Raw genomic sequence first — 15,486 nt, 5'->3', positions numbered from 1 at the left:
GTGCGTTTGCCACCGAACAGGGAGGGCCCAGGAGGGAGCGGGTCCCATGCTGGGGGTCCCAGCACGTGGGCAGGGGGGCCCGGTGTCCATCCAGACCCTGGAGGTGGGCAGGGGGGTCCGATGTCCATCCAGACCCTGGAGGTGGGCGGGGGGGCTCGGTGTCCATCCAGACCCTGCAGAAGTGACCAAAGGACTCCCAGTGCATGAGCAGGGGGTCATGGTGACAGTCACCCCTCCTGGCTGGGGGGTCCCAGTGCATGAACACAAGGGTTTGTGAATGGTCCTGGTGCCAGACCACCCCCTGGCCAGGTCCTGTGTCCATCTGCTGTGTGCACATGGCCAGGGGTCCCATGGGAGGGCAGGGGGGTCCCAGTGCTGGCCCAGCCCCTGCACACACTGCTGCAGGCACTGCCCACCAGCACCCACCACCTCCATCCCTCCCTGTTCCCCCCACCCTCCTATGCTGCTCCAGCATTTCCCAAAAACCACAATCTGGGTAAAAAACCACCAGAAAACGGGACTGAGCGTTGCAATACTTTATTGGCCAGTGCAGGCAGGGCTGGAGGCTCTACTTGACCTTCTTCTTGGGGCGCAGGTTGTTGGTGTGCCCGCACTTCTTCTTGCGGCAGTTGACGGCGCGGGGATGCAGGCGGGCGTAACACCTGGGGGGGACAGGTCAGCCGAGCCCCGTGTGCCTGGGGAGGGGCTCTGGGAGCAGGGGGGCTGCAGGAAGGGGGTGAGGGGACACGGGGAGGGGACACGGGGACATACTTGCGGCAGATCATCTTGTCACAGTTGTACTTCTGGGCCAGCTGGCGCAGGGAGGGTTCGATGATTCCCCCTCGCAGGCGCAGCACCAGGTGCAGGGTGGACTCTGCGAGGAGAGATCGGTGTCACACAGGGGGAAAAGAGCAGCTGGCACCCCAAAAACGCCCCCCAAAAAACCCCCTGGGTCCGGGGAGCACCTTTCTGGATGTTGTAGTCTGCGAGGGTGCGGCCATCCTCCAACTGCTTCCCCGCGAAAATCAGGCGCTGCTGGTCGGGGGGGATCCCTGCGGGACACAATCACGGCGGTGGGGACACCGGGGGACCCCCGCGGGGCCACCCCGCCGCTCCCGGCCCCGCCAGTACCTTCCTTATCCTGGATCTTGGCTTTCACGTTCTCGATGGTGTCATTGGGCTCCACCTCGAGGGTGATGGTTTTGCCCGTCAGGGTCTTCACGAAGATCTGCATCTTGGCACCTTCTCACCTGCGGCAGCGGCGGCCGCGTCACCACGGGCCGGCGCCGTTGTCACCGTGTCCCGCCCCCGACAGGGCCCCGCCGCTCCCCGGCCCCTCAAAGCCCCGTTCCCGAGAACCCCTCCCGCGCTCCAGCCCCATCCCGGCTTTCGGGGCCCTCCCGCGGGATCCACTCCCGTCCCCGGGGACCCAGGGCCCCTCTCGGGGTTCCAGCCCCCGTTTCCCGGGTCCCAAGCCCCCCTTCGGGGATCCACCGGCCCCTCCCGGGATCCAGAGCCCCCGCCCCGGGCTCCGGGCCCGCTCCGGTCCCGCACCGCGCGCACCCGCGGCCTCGCTGCTGAGGGAAAGGGAGGCGGGACCGGAATGGCGGCCACGTCACTGCCGGCGGGGTCACCGGCACCGCCCCGCGACTGTTCGTCATTTCCGGCGGGGACACCGGTACCGCCCCGCGACAGCCCCGGTACCGCTCCGGTACCGCCCCGCGACCGTCCCGCGACAGCTCCGTCAGTGTTCTATCACTGCCGGGGTGACACCGGCACCGCCCCGCGCTCGCCCCGTTACTGCCGGGGGGACACCGGCACCGCGGGACAGGGCACGGGAGCGTCTGCACGGACCTGGGACCAGACCAACCCCGATCGCACGGCCCAGGACCGACCCTCTGCCCACTGCCCCTAGGACCGGCCCCCCAACCCAACACTGCCCCTGGGACTGACCTCCCCAACCCCGACACTGCCCCTGGGACTGACCCTCCCAAACCTGACACTGCCCCTAGGACTGACCCTCCCAAATCTGACACTGCCCCTAGGACTGACCCCCCCCCAAACCTGACACTGCCCCTGGGACTGACCCTCCCAAACCTGACACTGCCCCTAGGACTGACCCTCCCAAATCTGACACTGCCCCTAGGACTGACCCCCCCCCAAACCTGACACTGCCCCTAGGACTGACCCTCCCAAATCTGACACTGCCCCTAGGACTGACCCCCCCCCAACCCCGACACTGCCCCTAGGACTGACCCCCCCAAACCTGACACTGCCCCTAGGACTGACCCCCCCCCAACCCCGACACTGACCCCACTGCCCCTGGGACCGGCCCCCCAACCTGACACTGCCCCCGGGACTGACCCCCAAACCCGACACTGCCCCTAGGACTGACCCCCACACCTGACACTGACCCCACTGCCCCTGGGACCGGCCCCACACTGACCCCATGGCCATAGGACTGGACCCACGACTGGCCCCAGAGTGCCAGGACCAGGGCCACGCTGACCCCACAGCCCCCAGACCAGCCCCACAGCCCCAGAACCATTCCCGTGATGGGTCCCCAGCTCCAGGATCAGCCCCAGCAGCCAGTCCTCCAGTCTCATCCCCTCCCAGGCCTTCAGGACCCCAAACCCAAGCAGTTCCTCCATCACACCACAGTGCTGGTGGAAAAGAAAGATCTAGACAGCTCCTGTTCCTGGGAACCTGCCTGTGGAGGCACCAGCAGCACCGTGTGAGGGGCTGAGTGTGAGAACCAGAGTGAAGCACGGCTCTGGCTCATCCCAGCGGTGCAGAACTCAGCCAGCACAAGTCCATCAGCAGCAGGGACAGACCCCTGGCAGAGCTGGTGGGCACACAGAGCCTCAGAGACAACATTTCTTACAAAACACAAACACCTGTGCTCCAAAAACAGATTTCTGCACCAAAAAATCTACAGGAAGGGTGAAGTCTAGCTGCTCTCCTGAGTGCAGGAACGAGGGAGGACAAGAGGCATTTCCAACCCAGGATTTACTGATTCCCCCCAAAGCCAGCGTGGCTTTACACCTCAGTGGCACTTTGGAGGCAGCAGGGGCAGCACCTTCCTCCCTCAGCTTCTCCCAGCCTTGGCTTCCCTCTTCCCAAGAGAGGAAAAAAAAAAAACCAAAAAAAGCCCAAAAGAGCAACACACAGATATAAATACAGGCTAGAAAGTTCTGCAGGGGCAGCACAGGGCTCCTCCTAGTCCAGGTTGGCCGTGTCCTCATCTGTGAGACTCTGTCCATTGAGGGCCGGGCCGTCGCACTGGCCTTGGGATAAATCCTCAAAATCCTGGCTGGTGGTGGGGGAGATGACATCGGGGCTGCTGTCACAGGACTCCGTGCTCTGCTCCGAGGTAGCGATGGTGGTCGTGGTGCTCTTGGGGACGGGGTCGAAGTCGTCGTCGTCCTCCAGGATGGGGGACTCGTGGATGTCTGAGGGGGAGGAGGGAGGTGTGAGGTTTGTGCTGGGGCACCAAGGGAGGGATTCCCTGGTTGCGTTCCCTGATTTTAAACAGGGGTTTAGAAAAATCCAGAGAATAAATTGGGGGTTGTTTGGAGTTCTTGCAAGTTCCAGCCCCCCGCTCCCTGGGTCCCAGGCTCACTCCTGCAAGGGGGTTTAATGGATTTAAGGAGTTTTCTGGGTTTTTAGGGAAGCAGCCACGGGCCAGCACATGAGGGATGCCTTAGGAACAGAGACTCTTCCTACAGGAGGAAAACTGAGCGTGGAGTGCCAGGACAAGGGGAATGGCTTCCCACTGCCAGAAGGCAGGGATGGATGGGATATTGGGAAGGAATGGGAAGGAATTCCTGGCTGTGAGGGTGGGCAGGACCTGGCACAGAATTCCCAGAGCAGCTGTGGCTGCCCCTGGATCCCTGGCAGTGCCCAAGGCCAGGCTGGAGCAGCCTGGGACAGTGGGAGGTGTCCCTGCCATGGCAGGGGTGGCACTGGGTGGGCTTTAAGGTCCCTCCAGCCCAAACCATTCCACAGCCCAGTGGATCCAGGTGTCAGGAATCACTCACTGCTGAAAGCCTCCGGGTACTGCTTTGCCAACTTCCCTTTGAGCGTCCTGGGGAGGAGAGAACAATCCCAGTCCGTGGGGAGCTCAGGGATCCAGAGCTGCCCCCCAGCTCCCTGCAGGGCAATGCAAACAAATCCCGAGGATTCCCAAACCCACAGAACACCCCATCCCACCCTCCCCATCCCACTGGGGTGTTTCTGAACCCCACATTTTGTATTTTGTGACCATCCCAAGGCAGCAGAGCCCATCCCACCCAGAGCAGGATCACGCAAACCCAAAGCTCCGACCTCCACTCCATCACATATTTTCCCTTTCCCAACAGATTTCCTTTCTCACAGCCCCCCAAACTCGGATCTGTGCCCCACTCCAACACCCCCCCTGCCCCTCCCGGCCCGTTCCCACCCCGTTCCCCACCGGATCCTGCGGAAGATGCTGTCCAGGTCCTTCTTCATCTCCACCAGGGTCCTGGTGTGGTGCAGGAAGCGCTCGCTCATCTGCTGCATGCGCACGCTGGACAGGTTGTTGAAGTTGAGCAGCATCTCGTTGGTCTTCTCAAACCGATCCAACCTGCGCGGGGGAGGCACACCGAGCTCGGTAAAGATCCCGGTAAGCTCCCGGTGATGGTACCGAGTTTCCCACCGGCCGCTCCCCCCGGGGACTCACATGTTTTTCTGGGCCAGGATGATGGCGTTGACGTCCTCGGCGTTGACCATGCCCAGCACCCTCCCGCAGAACACCTGCGAGGCCGTGGGCTCCATCGTGACCTGCGGGACCGCGGGGCCGGTTCAGCCGGGGGGACCGGAGCCCCCCGTGCCGGTAACGGAGACCCTCCCCTTCCCCTCTGTCATACCGGGACCCTGTCATGCACCCAGTACCGGGTACCCCGCCGCTGTGTCCCCTCCCGGCACGGCCCCACACGCCGGTAACGGGGGGTCCCCTGGCCACCCGCCGCCCCCCGGCTCCGGTAGAGCCGCCAGCCCCGGGTTCCCTCGGGGAAACGGCGGCCTGGGCCTCCAGTGGTGTCCCCGGGGCCTCCCACCAGCAATGTCCGCGCACCTGCGGGAGCCCGTCCCGCCGCTTCACATGACGGGAGCGGGAGCGGTACCGGGGGCGGCACCGGCGGCCGCTCCGCGCCGCTTCCGGGTATGCGGTCACGTGGGGCGCGACCCCGCTGCGTCACCGCGCCGAGCCGGAAGTCCCGGAGACCGGCCGGGCGAGAGGGTCACGACCCCTGCGTGCATCACGAAGCCTCTCCGGTACCGGTGCCAAGCCCCCGGCCCCGCTGCCCGCAGCGCCAGTGCGGCCGCGCTGGTGGCGGCCCCTTTAAGGCGTTGGGGGCGCCGCGGGCGCGCGGCTGACGAGCGTGCTCCCCGCCCAATGGCGTCGCGCGGTGGGCGGAGCCGGACCAATAGGAGCAGGGGGGCGGGGCCTGCGCCCGCGCGTTCGGGGGCCAGGTGGGAGCGGCGAGGGGCGCGCGGCGGTCACGTGGGGCGGGAGGGGGGCGCGGGGCCGCCCCCCCCCACGGTACCGGGCCGGGGCCGCGACCCCCCCGATCCCACCGGACAGACCCACCTCCCTTCCCCATCCCACCGAGCCCCCGCCCTCGCCAGGCCCCATCCTTCCCCGGCGCTCCGGAGTCTCCGCTGTCCCGTTGCGCATCCCCCAACCCCGGAAGGTCCCGCCGGTCTCCGGGCTGGCGGGAGCGTCTGTGCCGGTAAGAGCAGGTCCGATCCCTGCCCTCTCTCCCCGCTCCAGGTTGCTCCGCCGCCATGGCGTCCAGCGGGGAGGAATCGAGGAGCGGCTCCCCGGGCCGGGCGGGCACCGGCACCGAGGCGGCGGCGGCGGACGCGGCTCAGCTGGACACGGCGGAGGATTTCGAGGTGCTGGAAGAGGAAGGGGAGGAGGATGAGGATGACCTGAGCGAGCTGCCCCCGCTGGAGGACGTGGGCCGGCCGCCTGCCCCGCCGCGGGAGGACGCGCAGCCCCCGGAGCCGGGAGCGGGGGACGCGGCCGGGGACCCCGAGGAGTGGCTCGATGTTTTGGGTGAGAGCTGAGGCTGCTCCGATCCGGGGCCTCTCGGGCTTCCCCGGGGCTGCAGGAGCCGCGCAAGTGTGGCAGTCGGGCTTTTCCCTGCCCAGCGGGTCCCGATGTGCCCCTGGTGTTTCTGTGCCCAGGGAATGGTTTGCTCAAGAAGAAGACGCTGGTGCCGGGCCAGGGTGTGGAGAGCCGTCCCCAAAAGGGCCAGGACGTGACAATCCGCCTGAAGGCCACGCTGGAGGATGGCACCGTGGTGGAAGAGGACCCTGCCCTCACCTTCACGCTGGGGGACTGCGATGTCCTGCAGGTGAGCACGGGCTGGAAGCTCACCTGGGAGCAGGACCTCACCTCAGGGGTCACAGGGAGGGCTGGGGTCGGTGACATCCCGTTTCTGGATCAAAGTGGCGCCTCGGCCCTTGCTCGTGCTCCCTCCCTGTGATGTTGGCTGAGTTAGAGGGGGTTTGGAGCCATCTGGTCCTGTGGAAGATGTTCCTGCCCACGGCAGGAGGTTGGAACTGGAGAACCCTTACAGTGGTGCCGCGTTGTCCCCTGCAGGCTCTGGACCTGTGTGTGCAGCTCCTGGAGATGGGCGAGACGGCTTTGATCGTGTCAGACGCCAAGTACTGCTACGGAGCTCAGGGCAGGTGAGCTGGCAGCACCTCAGGTGGAGCAGGGTGGTCCCACACAGGGCTGGGCAAGCTGTCCCCTGCTCACCTGGTGACAGCCCAGCTGTCCAACCTCTGCTGCCTCGCTTGCCACAAGCAGCGTGTCCTACCTCGAGCGGAAAGACCCACATCATCCATCAGGGATTTCTGAGCCGCAGTTAGAGGCCAGGAGCACCTGAGAGGTGACAGTGGTGGCGTGGCTTTGTGCAGGAGCCCTGATGTGCCCCCCAACGCATCCCTCTCGCTGGAGGTGGAGCTGCTGGCGGCTCGGGACGCGCCGGACCTGGAGCTGCTCAGCGGCAAGGAGAAGATCCAGCTGGCCAACCGCAAGCGGGAGCGCGGCAACTTCTTCTACCAGCAGGCAGATTACGTGCTGGCCATCAACTCCTACGACATCGCCCTCAGGATTGTGGGCTCCAGCTCCAAAGGTACCTGTCCCCACCGAGAGAGGGTTGCCCGGGCTCCTGGCCCTGCTGTGACCTGGCCTGGGGGGGTGTGCAGTGGATTTTAGCCCAGATGAGGAGGCCGAGCTGCTGGATGTGAAGGTGAAATGTCTCAACAACCTGGCGGCCTCGCAGCTGAAGTTGGACCATTTCAAGGCAGCTCTCAAGTCCTGTAACCTCGTGCTGGAGCACCAGCCGGGGAACATCAAGGCTCTGTTTCGGAAGGGGAAGGTGAGGAGGGGTCTCTTCTCTACAAAGTGGGGCAGGGGGTGAGGGACAGACCTCAGCCCTGCTCCATCCCTGTGTCACCCTGCAGGTGCTGGCTCAGCAGGGAGAGTACAGAGAGGCCATTCCCATCCTGAAGGCAGCCTTGAAGCTGGAGCCTTCCAACAAGGTAGGCTGGAGGTGTGTGCTGCCTGTGGTCCCCCTAGGCTCGGGGTCTCCTGCATGCTGCTTCTTCTCTCTTGTCACATGTCCCTACAAACCTCAGTGTTACCCCTGAGGGGCTGAGACTCCCTGGAGCTGTCCCCAGCTCCGTGAAGGGAGGCTGGGAATAGCCCCCAGAGCCTCCACATGGAGTGGGGCTGGGCTGGTCTCCAGCCTTATCTCCACCTTGTGAGGTTCCCTGGTGACCTTTGGTCCTGATGGTGACAGGAGTCCCTGCCAGCCCATCTCCAAGGTGTGGGGAGGGTCCGGGCTGCTCCAGGTTCCCCAGGTAGCTTGGGCAGTTTGCGCTGTGGTTGGGGGAAGTGGAGCAGAGCTGAGTCCCCACAAACTCGCTGAGCAGCCCCGAGAGTGAATCACTGGGTGCTGGGAGCAGCCAGACCTCGGTCCAGCGCCCGGGCAGGGCGAGCTCTGGGTCAGGAATTTCCTGTCAGTTAATGATCAGCTGCAGGACTGGAGCCTCGGGAGAAGTCAAAAACCAGTGCCAGGAAATGACCCCAGCAGGAGCGAGACTGGGAGGAGACAGGGAGGTGTTGCCTGCACAGGGTTGTCCTGGGGGGTCTTGGCTCTCCAGATGGGCTTTAATCCTTGTCTGGATCTGGTGTGTCCATTTCTTTCCCATGGGGGTTTCACCAGACCACCACGATCTGTGTCATGATCCAGTCCCTGAAGGTCACAAGTGAGATGTGGCACTAGCAGGTGCTTGGTGGCCCCACAGCACCTTCAGAGATGGTCTGAGCACCCTTGGAAGGGTGAGCAGGACCCCAGACCCTTTCTTTCCCATCAAGGTCAGGGTGGAGAGGGAGCAGCACTGGGAACCATTCCCCTGGCACGTCCCTGGGCAGGGTGGCTGCTCCCCAGTAGTTCCGATGGAGCTTTTAATTGGAGAGGGCTGGAAAATCCAAATGCCCGGCAGTGACGTGTCCAGTGAAACCACAAGAACAGCAAATTACTGCCCTCCCCAGCTGCTGCCCAGGCTCCTGGGGAAGTGGTGGTGCCGCTCCAGTCGCGGCGTGGGTGACTCAGGGGCCACGGCTGCCCGTGCTGCAAACACTCCGTGAATGCTGGGCTCCACCTGCCTCCCACCAGGCTGTCACACACAGCCCTTCTCTGACCCCTTGGAAGCGTTCTGGGGTGCTGAGGGTTGTCTGACAGCCCTGGAGAGCTCTGGGCAGGAGTGTTCTATCCTCCAGCCATCCAGATTTTCGTGTTGGAGGCAGATTTCCCCAGCTGGCAGAGCTGGCATTCTCGGGATGTGTCCCCCAGCAGAGGGCACAGTGTGGCTGTGCCACCAGGGTCGCCACAACGTCCTTCTGCCACCCTGCTCTGCTTAGCTCCCTGGTGCTTCCTGCTGCTTTTGGGGAGCCTGTGGGCCCCATGCAGGGCTCAGAGCCTTTTCCTGCCCCAGCAGGGCAGGTGTGCACACGCTGTGGGTCTTGCTGCAATCCCACTGACACCAGGCTGAGTTTTAAGCCCGCTTTCCCAGCCTGCTTCCAGACAGAAAGTGGGAGAGCTGGTGCATGTCTGTCCTCAAGGCAGACACTTTCCTGTCTCGATTAAAGGATAAAATCCCTTCCCTGATGTCTGGCATCAGCCCTGTGCTCTGCTCCCTGCTGCCAAGCAGGGAGTGGCTTGAGCAGCCAAAAAGGACAGAGTGGACCCACGGGTGCAGCCCCACGGCTTTGGGATGTGGGGCAGGATGAGGCCTCATCACCCCCTTCCTGAACATCCCAGGGGTGGTGGAACATGCTGTGGGTGACAGGTCCCCTCCCTGGCAGGCAGGGATGGTTCAGGGCTGATAACAGCACGCTGTCCTCCCCAGACCATCCACGCTGAGCTCTCCAAGCTGGTGAAGAAGCACGCGGACCAGAGGAACGTGGAGACGGAGATGTACAGGAAGATGCTGGGGAATCCCAGCACCGCCAGCACCCCCAGGAAGTGCAAAGACAAACTGCCCTGGGTAAGGCCTCTGGGGGGTGGCTGAGCAGGTGGGGACCCACAGGGGGTGTGTCAGTGTCCCCCAGGTCCCCCAGGAGGGACAGAGCCCTGCTCCCAAGCAGGATGTGGTCGGGCTGTGTCAGGACAGCGATCCCGCCGGGAGCAGGGGGCCGTGCTCTGGGAGCCGTGCCCAGAACACATCCCAGATAACAGCCTGTGCCCTGGCAGTGGCCTGGCTGTGGATCCCAGCCATGCCAGCTGCAGGCTCTGGACTTTGCTCCCAGCTCCCGTTGGGAAGCGCTGTCAGCTGGCGGCACACGCTGTCCCACATGGCGCTGCCTTTTTGGGATGCCCTGTCCAGCGGGCAGGGCAGGCAGGGTGGCACGTGTCCCCTGCCGCAGGCACAGCCCCTGACGTCCCTGTGCTCTGCCCTGCAGTCCATCCCCTGGAAGTGGCTCTTTGGCGCGACCGCCATCGCGCTCGGCGGCGTGGCCTTGTCCGTGGTCATCGCTGCCAGGAACTGAGCGTGGCACCGGGGTGGCCCCTGGGCACAGGACCCGTGCCAGGTCCTGCCTGTGTCTGCCGAGGAGCTGCCACCCCTTCCCACGGACTCGCAGCTCCACGGATGCTTTCTCTGCCAGAGGTGCCGGATCTCTCTCCCGACATTCCCCACATCCCTCCTGGCACGGGCGGGTGCAGCTGTGGGCAGGGGGCTGCTGGCAGAGTAGGGACCCCTGGGCAGCCTCCTGGCAAACCCTCCAGCCCTGAGGGTGTCACAGGCAGCAGGAGCTGCCTCTCACCGGTACGTCCTGGCCGTGCCCATCCCGGGTGTTGCGATCCTGCTGCCAGGACAGGGTGGGCAGGGGGGTGGCATGGAGAAGGAAGCTGTGGGAAGCAATGTGGATGTGCCCAGGGGAAATGCAGCGACATTCCCTGATTCCTGGGGGCTGCCAGGGACTCAGCCCTCCTGGAGGTACCTGCTGCCCTCCTCTGCACATCCCTGGAGCGTGCAATGTCCATAGGAAGCCAAAGAAACCCATGGTGGGAGGGATGGAGGAGGGCAACGCTGGAGACCCCCTGTCCAGGCTGTCCTCCTGTGGGTCCAAGCCCGTCGGGGGTCCCTCCCTGCCCTGCAGCCCCCCCAGCGCCTGCCGCTGCCCAGCCTCAGCTCTGCTCGTGGGGGGGGTTGTAGCACTGTCCTCGCACCCCAAACTGACTGTGAACTTCCCAAATAAAGGACAATTCCTTCACCTTCGGGCCTGTTTATTGCCACGCATGGGGACACATAGAGTCTGCAGGGGGGCCAATGATCAGGGGGGAGCCTGGGACACTGAAATCACTCTTGGAACCTTCAGGCTCTACCTGGGGGTCAGGGGGTCCATACTGGGATGCTCATGACTGGGGAGGTCTGTGGGGTTGGGAGGTTTGTGCCTGGGGGATTCACACCGGGGGGAGTACTGGGAGTGCCCACCATGGAGTGTCATGGGGGGCTCATGCCCAGGAGGGTCCAGAGGGTTCATGCCTGGGGGGCTCACACCTGGGGGTCCAGAGGGTTCATGCCTGGGGGGCTCACCCCTGGGGGTCCAGAGGGTTCATGCCTGGGGGGCTCACACCTGGGGGTCCAGAGGGTTCATGCCTGGGGGGCTCACACCTGGGGGTCCAGAGGGTTCATGCCTGGGGGGCTCACACCTGGGGGTCCAGAGGGTTCATGCCTGGGGGGCTCACACCTGGGGGTCCAGAGGGTTCATGCCCGGGAGGCTCACACCTGGGGGTCCAGAGGGCTCATGCCTGGGGGGTCCAGGGAGTTCAAGCCTGGGGGGGGCTCATGCCCGGGGAGCTGATGCCAGGGGATTGCAGCGAGTTCACAAGCGGAGGGTTAAAAGCCCCGGGTGGGTCAGGGGGGTCATTCCCGGGGGTTCATTCCGGGGGTTCCCCCACCCGCCGCCCCCTCCCCACGTTCCCGCAGCGCTCCCCGGCTGCACCAGACCACCCTCCCCAACATGCCCCGCGCCCTTATTTACATATCCCCGCCTCCCCGCTCCTACGGCCCAATCCGACGCGGCGCCCGGCATCACCCAGCCAATCGGCGCGCTCGCTGCCCACCTCCTCGCCCCAGCAACAGGCGCCCTGCGTGGGCGTGGCCGACGGAGCGGCGTATCATGAATAATTCATAAGGAGGGGCGTGGCGGCGGCGGGCGGCCCCGGCGGCCCAGGCGCGGAGGGGGAGACGGTCCCAAGATGGCGGCGCTGCAGGCGGAGCGCGGGTACGGGCTGTCCTGCGGCCGCCTCGGCCGCGGCACCCGCGTCTCCGTCTTCCACGTCAAGCTCACGGAGAGCGCCCTACGCGCCTTCGAGAGCTACCAGGCCTGTAAGGTACGGGGCTAGCGGGCGTGGGGCGGCGGGCACGGCCCCGCCGAGGGCGAGCGGGCGGCCGCCACGAGGCCCCCGGACGGAGCCCTGCCGGCGGCACCGGCGGGGATGTGAGGGGAGATGAGAGGGGGGGAGCTGCTCGTGAAGTGGGTATGTGGCCTGGGGCGGGGGGACTCCCTGGTGGGGGGCTGAGAGGGTGCGGAGGCTCCCGCCCCCCCCCCCGTCCGTGAGTGACCGGGGAAACGGGAATGGGGGGGGGGGGCGATCCCGGTGCCAGGTGCCTGCGGGACACCGGAGAGGAGCCGCGGTGCCCCTCCCGGTAACGCCCCGGAGCGCCCCGGTGTGTTCCTCATCCCCGGTAGTGTTCGCGGGGTCCCTCTGGGCCCCCCGGTGAGTGACCGGCGAACCGGGAATGGAGGGGTCGTGATCCTCCGCCAAGTGCCCGAGGAGCACCGGGAGGTGTCGGTGCTTCCCCTTCCCCGCCCCGGTGATTGCTGGGGGGGCACCCGTGCGCCACCACCCCGGTGGGTGAGCGGGGACCCCCGGTGTGCCCCCCACCCCCGGGTGGGTGACAGGGGCCCCGCGGTCCCGGTGCGGGGGTGGGCGCTCGGTGCCCCCCCGGGAGGTGACGAGAAGCTGCCGTCAGTCCCCGTGAGTGTCTGGGGAGGGGGGCGAAGGGACGTCGGTGCCCCCCCCGTTTCCCCGGTGAACGTGACGTGGGTTTCCAGAGCCGGGGGGGAGGGGGCGGCGGGTCCATCCCCGGTGCTGCCATCCCGGACTGGGGGGGGTCCCTCCATCGTTGTCCCCTCCCCGGGACAGCCGGTTGTTCATCCCCTGCCGGCTCGGTGCTCCCCTCCCGGGAATGGGGGGTGGAGGCACGTTCAGGCTGTATTTTGAAATTTCCAGATTGTCTTTTCCGTGCCGTTTCCTTGAAATGCATCCAGAGAGTTTATTAGTCATGTAAATAGAGAATAATGGCAAAGCTCGGCAGCTGGTGTTGGGATGGACCGGAGAGGGGTTCAAAACTGTCATTTTTTGGTGTAATTTTATTTTTATTTTATTTTTTCTTTCCGCCTCTGATCCTGCGACGAGCATTTCTGTCTCCTCACCTTGCTGGGGGAAGCTGGGAGCCTAAACCCGTTTGTCATTAGGAGCGTCCTGCCTGCCAGCTTCTGTAGGATAAACCATATGTTGTCACAACACTATTTTTAATTTAGGGTGTTGGTTACATCACATCACTGAATTGGGCAATCTCTGTATGAGGACGAAGGTAATGACTGTACCAGGGTTTATCAACTTATATTTTAATGAGTGTTTATCAGCATTATGAGAAGTCAGGAGGAATAAGTGACTTAGGTAGACTGAATTATTAGCTTTTTTTCTCTCTGAAAAATGAAACAAATAGTTCAAATAATTCTTCCCTATATATTGGGAAAGCCTTTTATTTTGGGGGAGAGAGAGTAGGAAGACTACAGGCAGCTGCATTAAATATTTTGGGAAGCTATTCCGAGCCCATGTCACACATGAATAGTGGTGTTTATTTTCTAAATGAAGTCTGGGCTCGGGATTGTTTGGTGGCCAAAGGCCACTAATGAACTTTGCTTCCTTCACCGCCACCCAAAAGAGAAATAGTCAGAGGCTCCTGGTGATTAACTGGGCAGGAAGGGATAAGGGCAGAAGAGCTGCTTGTTTGTGTAGTGAATAACGCAACAATTAGTGGGCTATTAAACACATATTCTCGTTCTGCATGGGTTCTATAAACAGTTTCCCCAGCTCGTTGAAGGTCTGGGCTTCCTCGGAAGCGCTGGGCCCAGCCCTGCCAGGAGCCGCCTCCAACACACCTTTGCAGCTTCTGTTTGTCCACTCCAGCTCCGCTTTAATTTTGGCCTGCAGTAGCTCAATGGAAAAAATTTGCTCAGGCTCCTTCTTGCTGGGTTTGGTTTGAAAGGCGGTGGAACTGACGGCAGCGTTGTGTAATATGGATAATGGCCTGGAATCCAATCCTGCTCTTTGTGTTACCTGGAGCCCAACGTGTGCGGTCTGACCTGTTTGGGGCAGCGGGGGAGCACGTCCCTGCCGTTCCTGCGACAAGGCTCTGTCCCTCTGCCAGCACGGGCAGGGAAATGTCTTCAGTTCCTTGGTTGAGTTTGTTCTTGGTCTAATAATAATGTATTGGGATTACATAATCCAAAAATGATCACCCAGCCGGGCGAGCTGCCATTTGTTTGGAGTGTCCCTGGTGCCAGAGCAGTTGCTGGCTTGGTGTGGAGCTGCACCATGTGTGGATCAGGCAGCAAGGCTGTGGAGAAACAGATATTTGTCTTGTTGGGCCTCTGCTGAGCTGTGCTCTTGCGCTTCTGCTGAATTGTCTGCGTCCTAGGGAAGAAAATGGTCAGGGATCCAAATTCTGGAGAGGGTTTGGAGCAGCCTGGTCTAGTGGAAGGTTTGAAGCACGTTGAGCTTTAAGGTCCCTTCCAGCCCAAACCATTTTGTGATTCTGATATTGATCCCCAGCTCTTACGTTCCAGCAAGATGTTCCTGTGTCAGCTTCAGAGGACATGGAGCTGCTGCTGAGGAGCTCCAGCTCACAGGGCTGCTGCCTTCTGATGCTGCAAAGGGTTTTTTGGTAGCTCACCTGAAAGAAATGGGAGCCTTAAAAAGAGAATTAGCACTGGCTTCGCAGGGGACACAGTGAGATGTCACCCAGCTGCTCCTTGTGAAACTTGCTGCCCCTGAAACTGTTTCCCCACAGTTGTGAAACTGAGAGCTCTGGCTACTGAGCTCAGAGGGCTGAGCAGTGGGAAGTGTGTCCCAAGTTGGTTTGTCCACTGATGAAATGGAGCCAGTCTGGTGTGCTCACCTAAAACAACTCTGTGTTCTCCAGGGAGTGTAATTCTAGAGCAGCCTGCATTTTGCTGCCTTCCTTTTGGGGGTGTGTATGTGGTTAGGCATTGCCACTCCCCCCAAAAAGGCAGGGCATGGCCAGGGCCAGGTTGGATGGGGCTTGGAGTAATCTCATCTGGTGGAAAGTGTTCCTGCCCATGGCAAGGGGGTGGAGCTGGGTGGTCTTCAAGGTCTTTCTGACCCAAACCCTTCTGGGATTAGATGATTCCATGAGTTTTCCCATCACTTCTTGTGTGCCCCCCAACTTTGTTCCTGCCCCTGTCAACTCCACACACTTGTGCCTTGCTTTCCTCTTTCATTCCTGTCCTCAGTGAGGAGATATTTTCCCATCCTCACCTAATACCCTTAGTTATCATTCATCCTTTATTTTTCACATCTGTTTTTTAGCAGCATCCTGGGTAAGTCCCCATCTTCCTGCTTGATTCAGACCTGAGTGTCCTTGGCAGTAGCTCTGTCTCCCTTGCAGTGAAGGAGCTGATGGCACATAAAGAGTGTTAGGGCTGTTCCTGGAACCCTTACCTGGGAATTTCCCGACTTCCACATATTTCTGTAAACCTCTCTCTGTGGTTGAGGGGTGGTTCTTTGATCACAGGCAATGTGATGCAGTTGCACACCTTTCCCTGTCATTTTATGTGTTGACTTAACA

General features: G+C 62.5%; 4 protein-coding genes across 7 annotated transcripts in view; 2 read left to right on the top strand and 2 right to left on the bottom strand.

Moving 5' to 3' along the window:
* Positions 1–521: 521 nt before the first annotated feature.
* UBA52 (ubiquitin A-52 residue ribosomal protein fusion product 1) lies at positions 522–1,710 on the bottom strand. Of its 2 annotated transcripts, none has more exons than XM_009099824.4 (5): positions 1,564–1,710; positions 1,132–1,250; positions 966–1,052; positions 772–874; positions 522–662 (listed from the first exon to the last, which is right to left on the bottom strand). In XM_009099824.4, the coding sequence occupies exons 2-5, from the start codon at positions 1,232–1,234 to the stop codon at positions 569–571; spliced, it is 387 nt and encodes a 128-aa protein (XP_009098072.1). In that variant the 5' UTR covers positions 1,235–1,250; positions 1,564–1,710; the 3' UTR covers positions 522–568. The 2 variants fall into 2 exon arrangements, with proteins under 2 accessions (XP_009098072.1, XP_050842026.1); XM_050986069.1 differs by having other exon boundaries at positions 1,555–1,667.
* A 1,280-nt stretch (positions 1,711–2,990) lies between these two features.
* Positions 2,991–5,241, bottom strand: KXD1 (KxDL motif containing 1). Its single transcript, XM_030231592.2, has 5 exons — positions 5,096–5,241; positions 4,703–4,803; positions 4,454–4,606; positions 4,041–4,087; positions 2,991–3,452 (listed from the first exon to the last, which is right to left on the bottom strand). The coding sequence occupies exons 2-5, from the start codon at positions 4,795–4,797 to the stop codon at positions 3,220–3,222; spliced, it is 528 nt and encodes a 175-aa protein (XP_030087452.1). The 5' UTR covers positions 4,798–4,803; positions 5,096–5,241; the 3' UTR covers positions 2,991–3,219.
* On the top strand, positions 5,202–10,816 carry FKBP8 (FKBP prolyl isomerase 8). Of its 2 annotated transcripts, none has more exons than XM_050986067.1 (9): positions 5,202–5,295; positions 5,795–6,082; positions 6,214–6,383; positions 6,632–6,720; positions 6,952–7,169; positions 7,243–7,415; positions 7,501–7,578; positions 9,451–9,588; positions 10,004–10,816. In XM_050986067.1, exons 2-9 carry the CDS (start codon positions 5,809–5,811, stop codon positions 10,088–10,090), a joined length of 1,227 nt encoding a protein of 408 aa, XP_050842024.1. In that variant the 5' UTR covers positions 5,202–5,295; positions 5,795–5,808; the 3' UTR covers positions 10,091–10,816. The 2 variants fall into 2 exon arrangements, with proteins under 2 accessions (XP_050842024.1, XP_050842025.1); XM_050986068.1 differs by lacking the exon at positions 5,202–5,295 and adding an exon at positions 5,383–5,493.
* A 942-nt stretch (positions 10,817–11,758) lies between these two features.
* The window catches only part of ELL (elongation factor for RNA polymerase II), a 50,649-nt gene continuing 46,921 nt past the window's right edge, over positions 11,759–15,486 (top strand). Inside the window, exon 1 of one of the 2 annotated variants that reach the window (XM_050985948.1) lies at positions 11,759–11,939. In XM_050985948.1, the coding sequence (XP_050841905.1) occupies positions 11,805–11,939 (135 nt within the window). In that variant the 5' untranslated portion in view covers positions 11,759–11,804. Of the gene's footprint in view, positions 11,940–12,219; positions 13,207–15,486 lie in introns of those variants that run through there. The other variant, XM_050985950.1, reaches the window with a different exon arrangement.

The sequence above is a fragment of the Serinus canaria genome, chromosome 28, assembly GCF_022539315.1.
Source record: "Serinus canaria isolate serCan28SL12 chromosome 28, serCan2020, whole genome shotgun sequence".
NCBI lineage: Eukaryota > Metazoa > Chordata > Aves > Passeriformes > Fringillidae > Serinus > Serinus canaria.
Note: the sequence above shows the minus strand (reverse complement) of the source record. Positions and strands in the feature narration are given on the sequence as shown.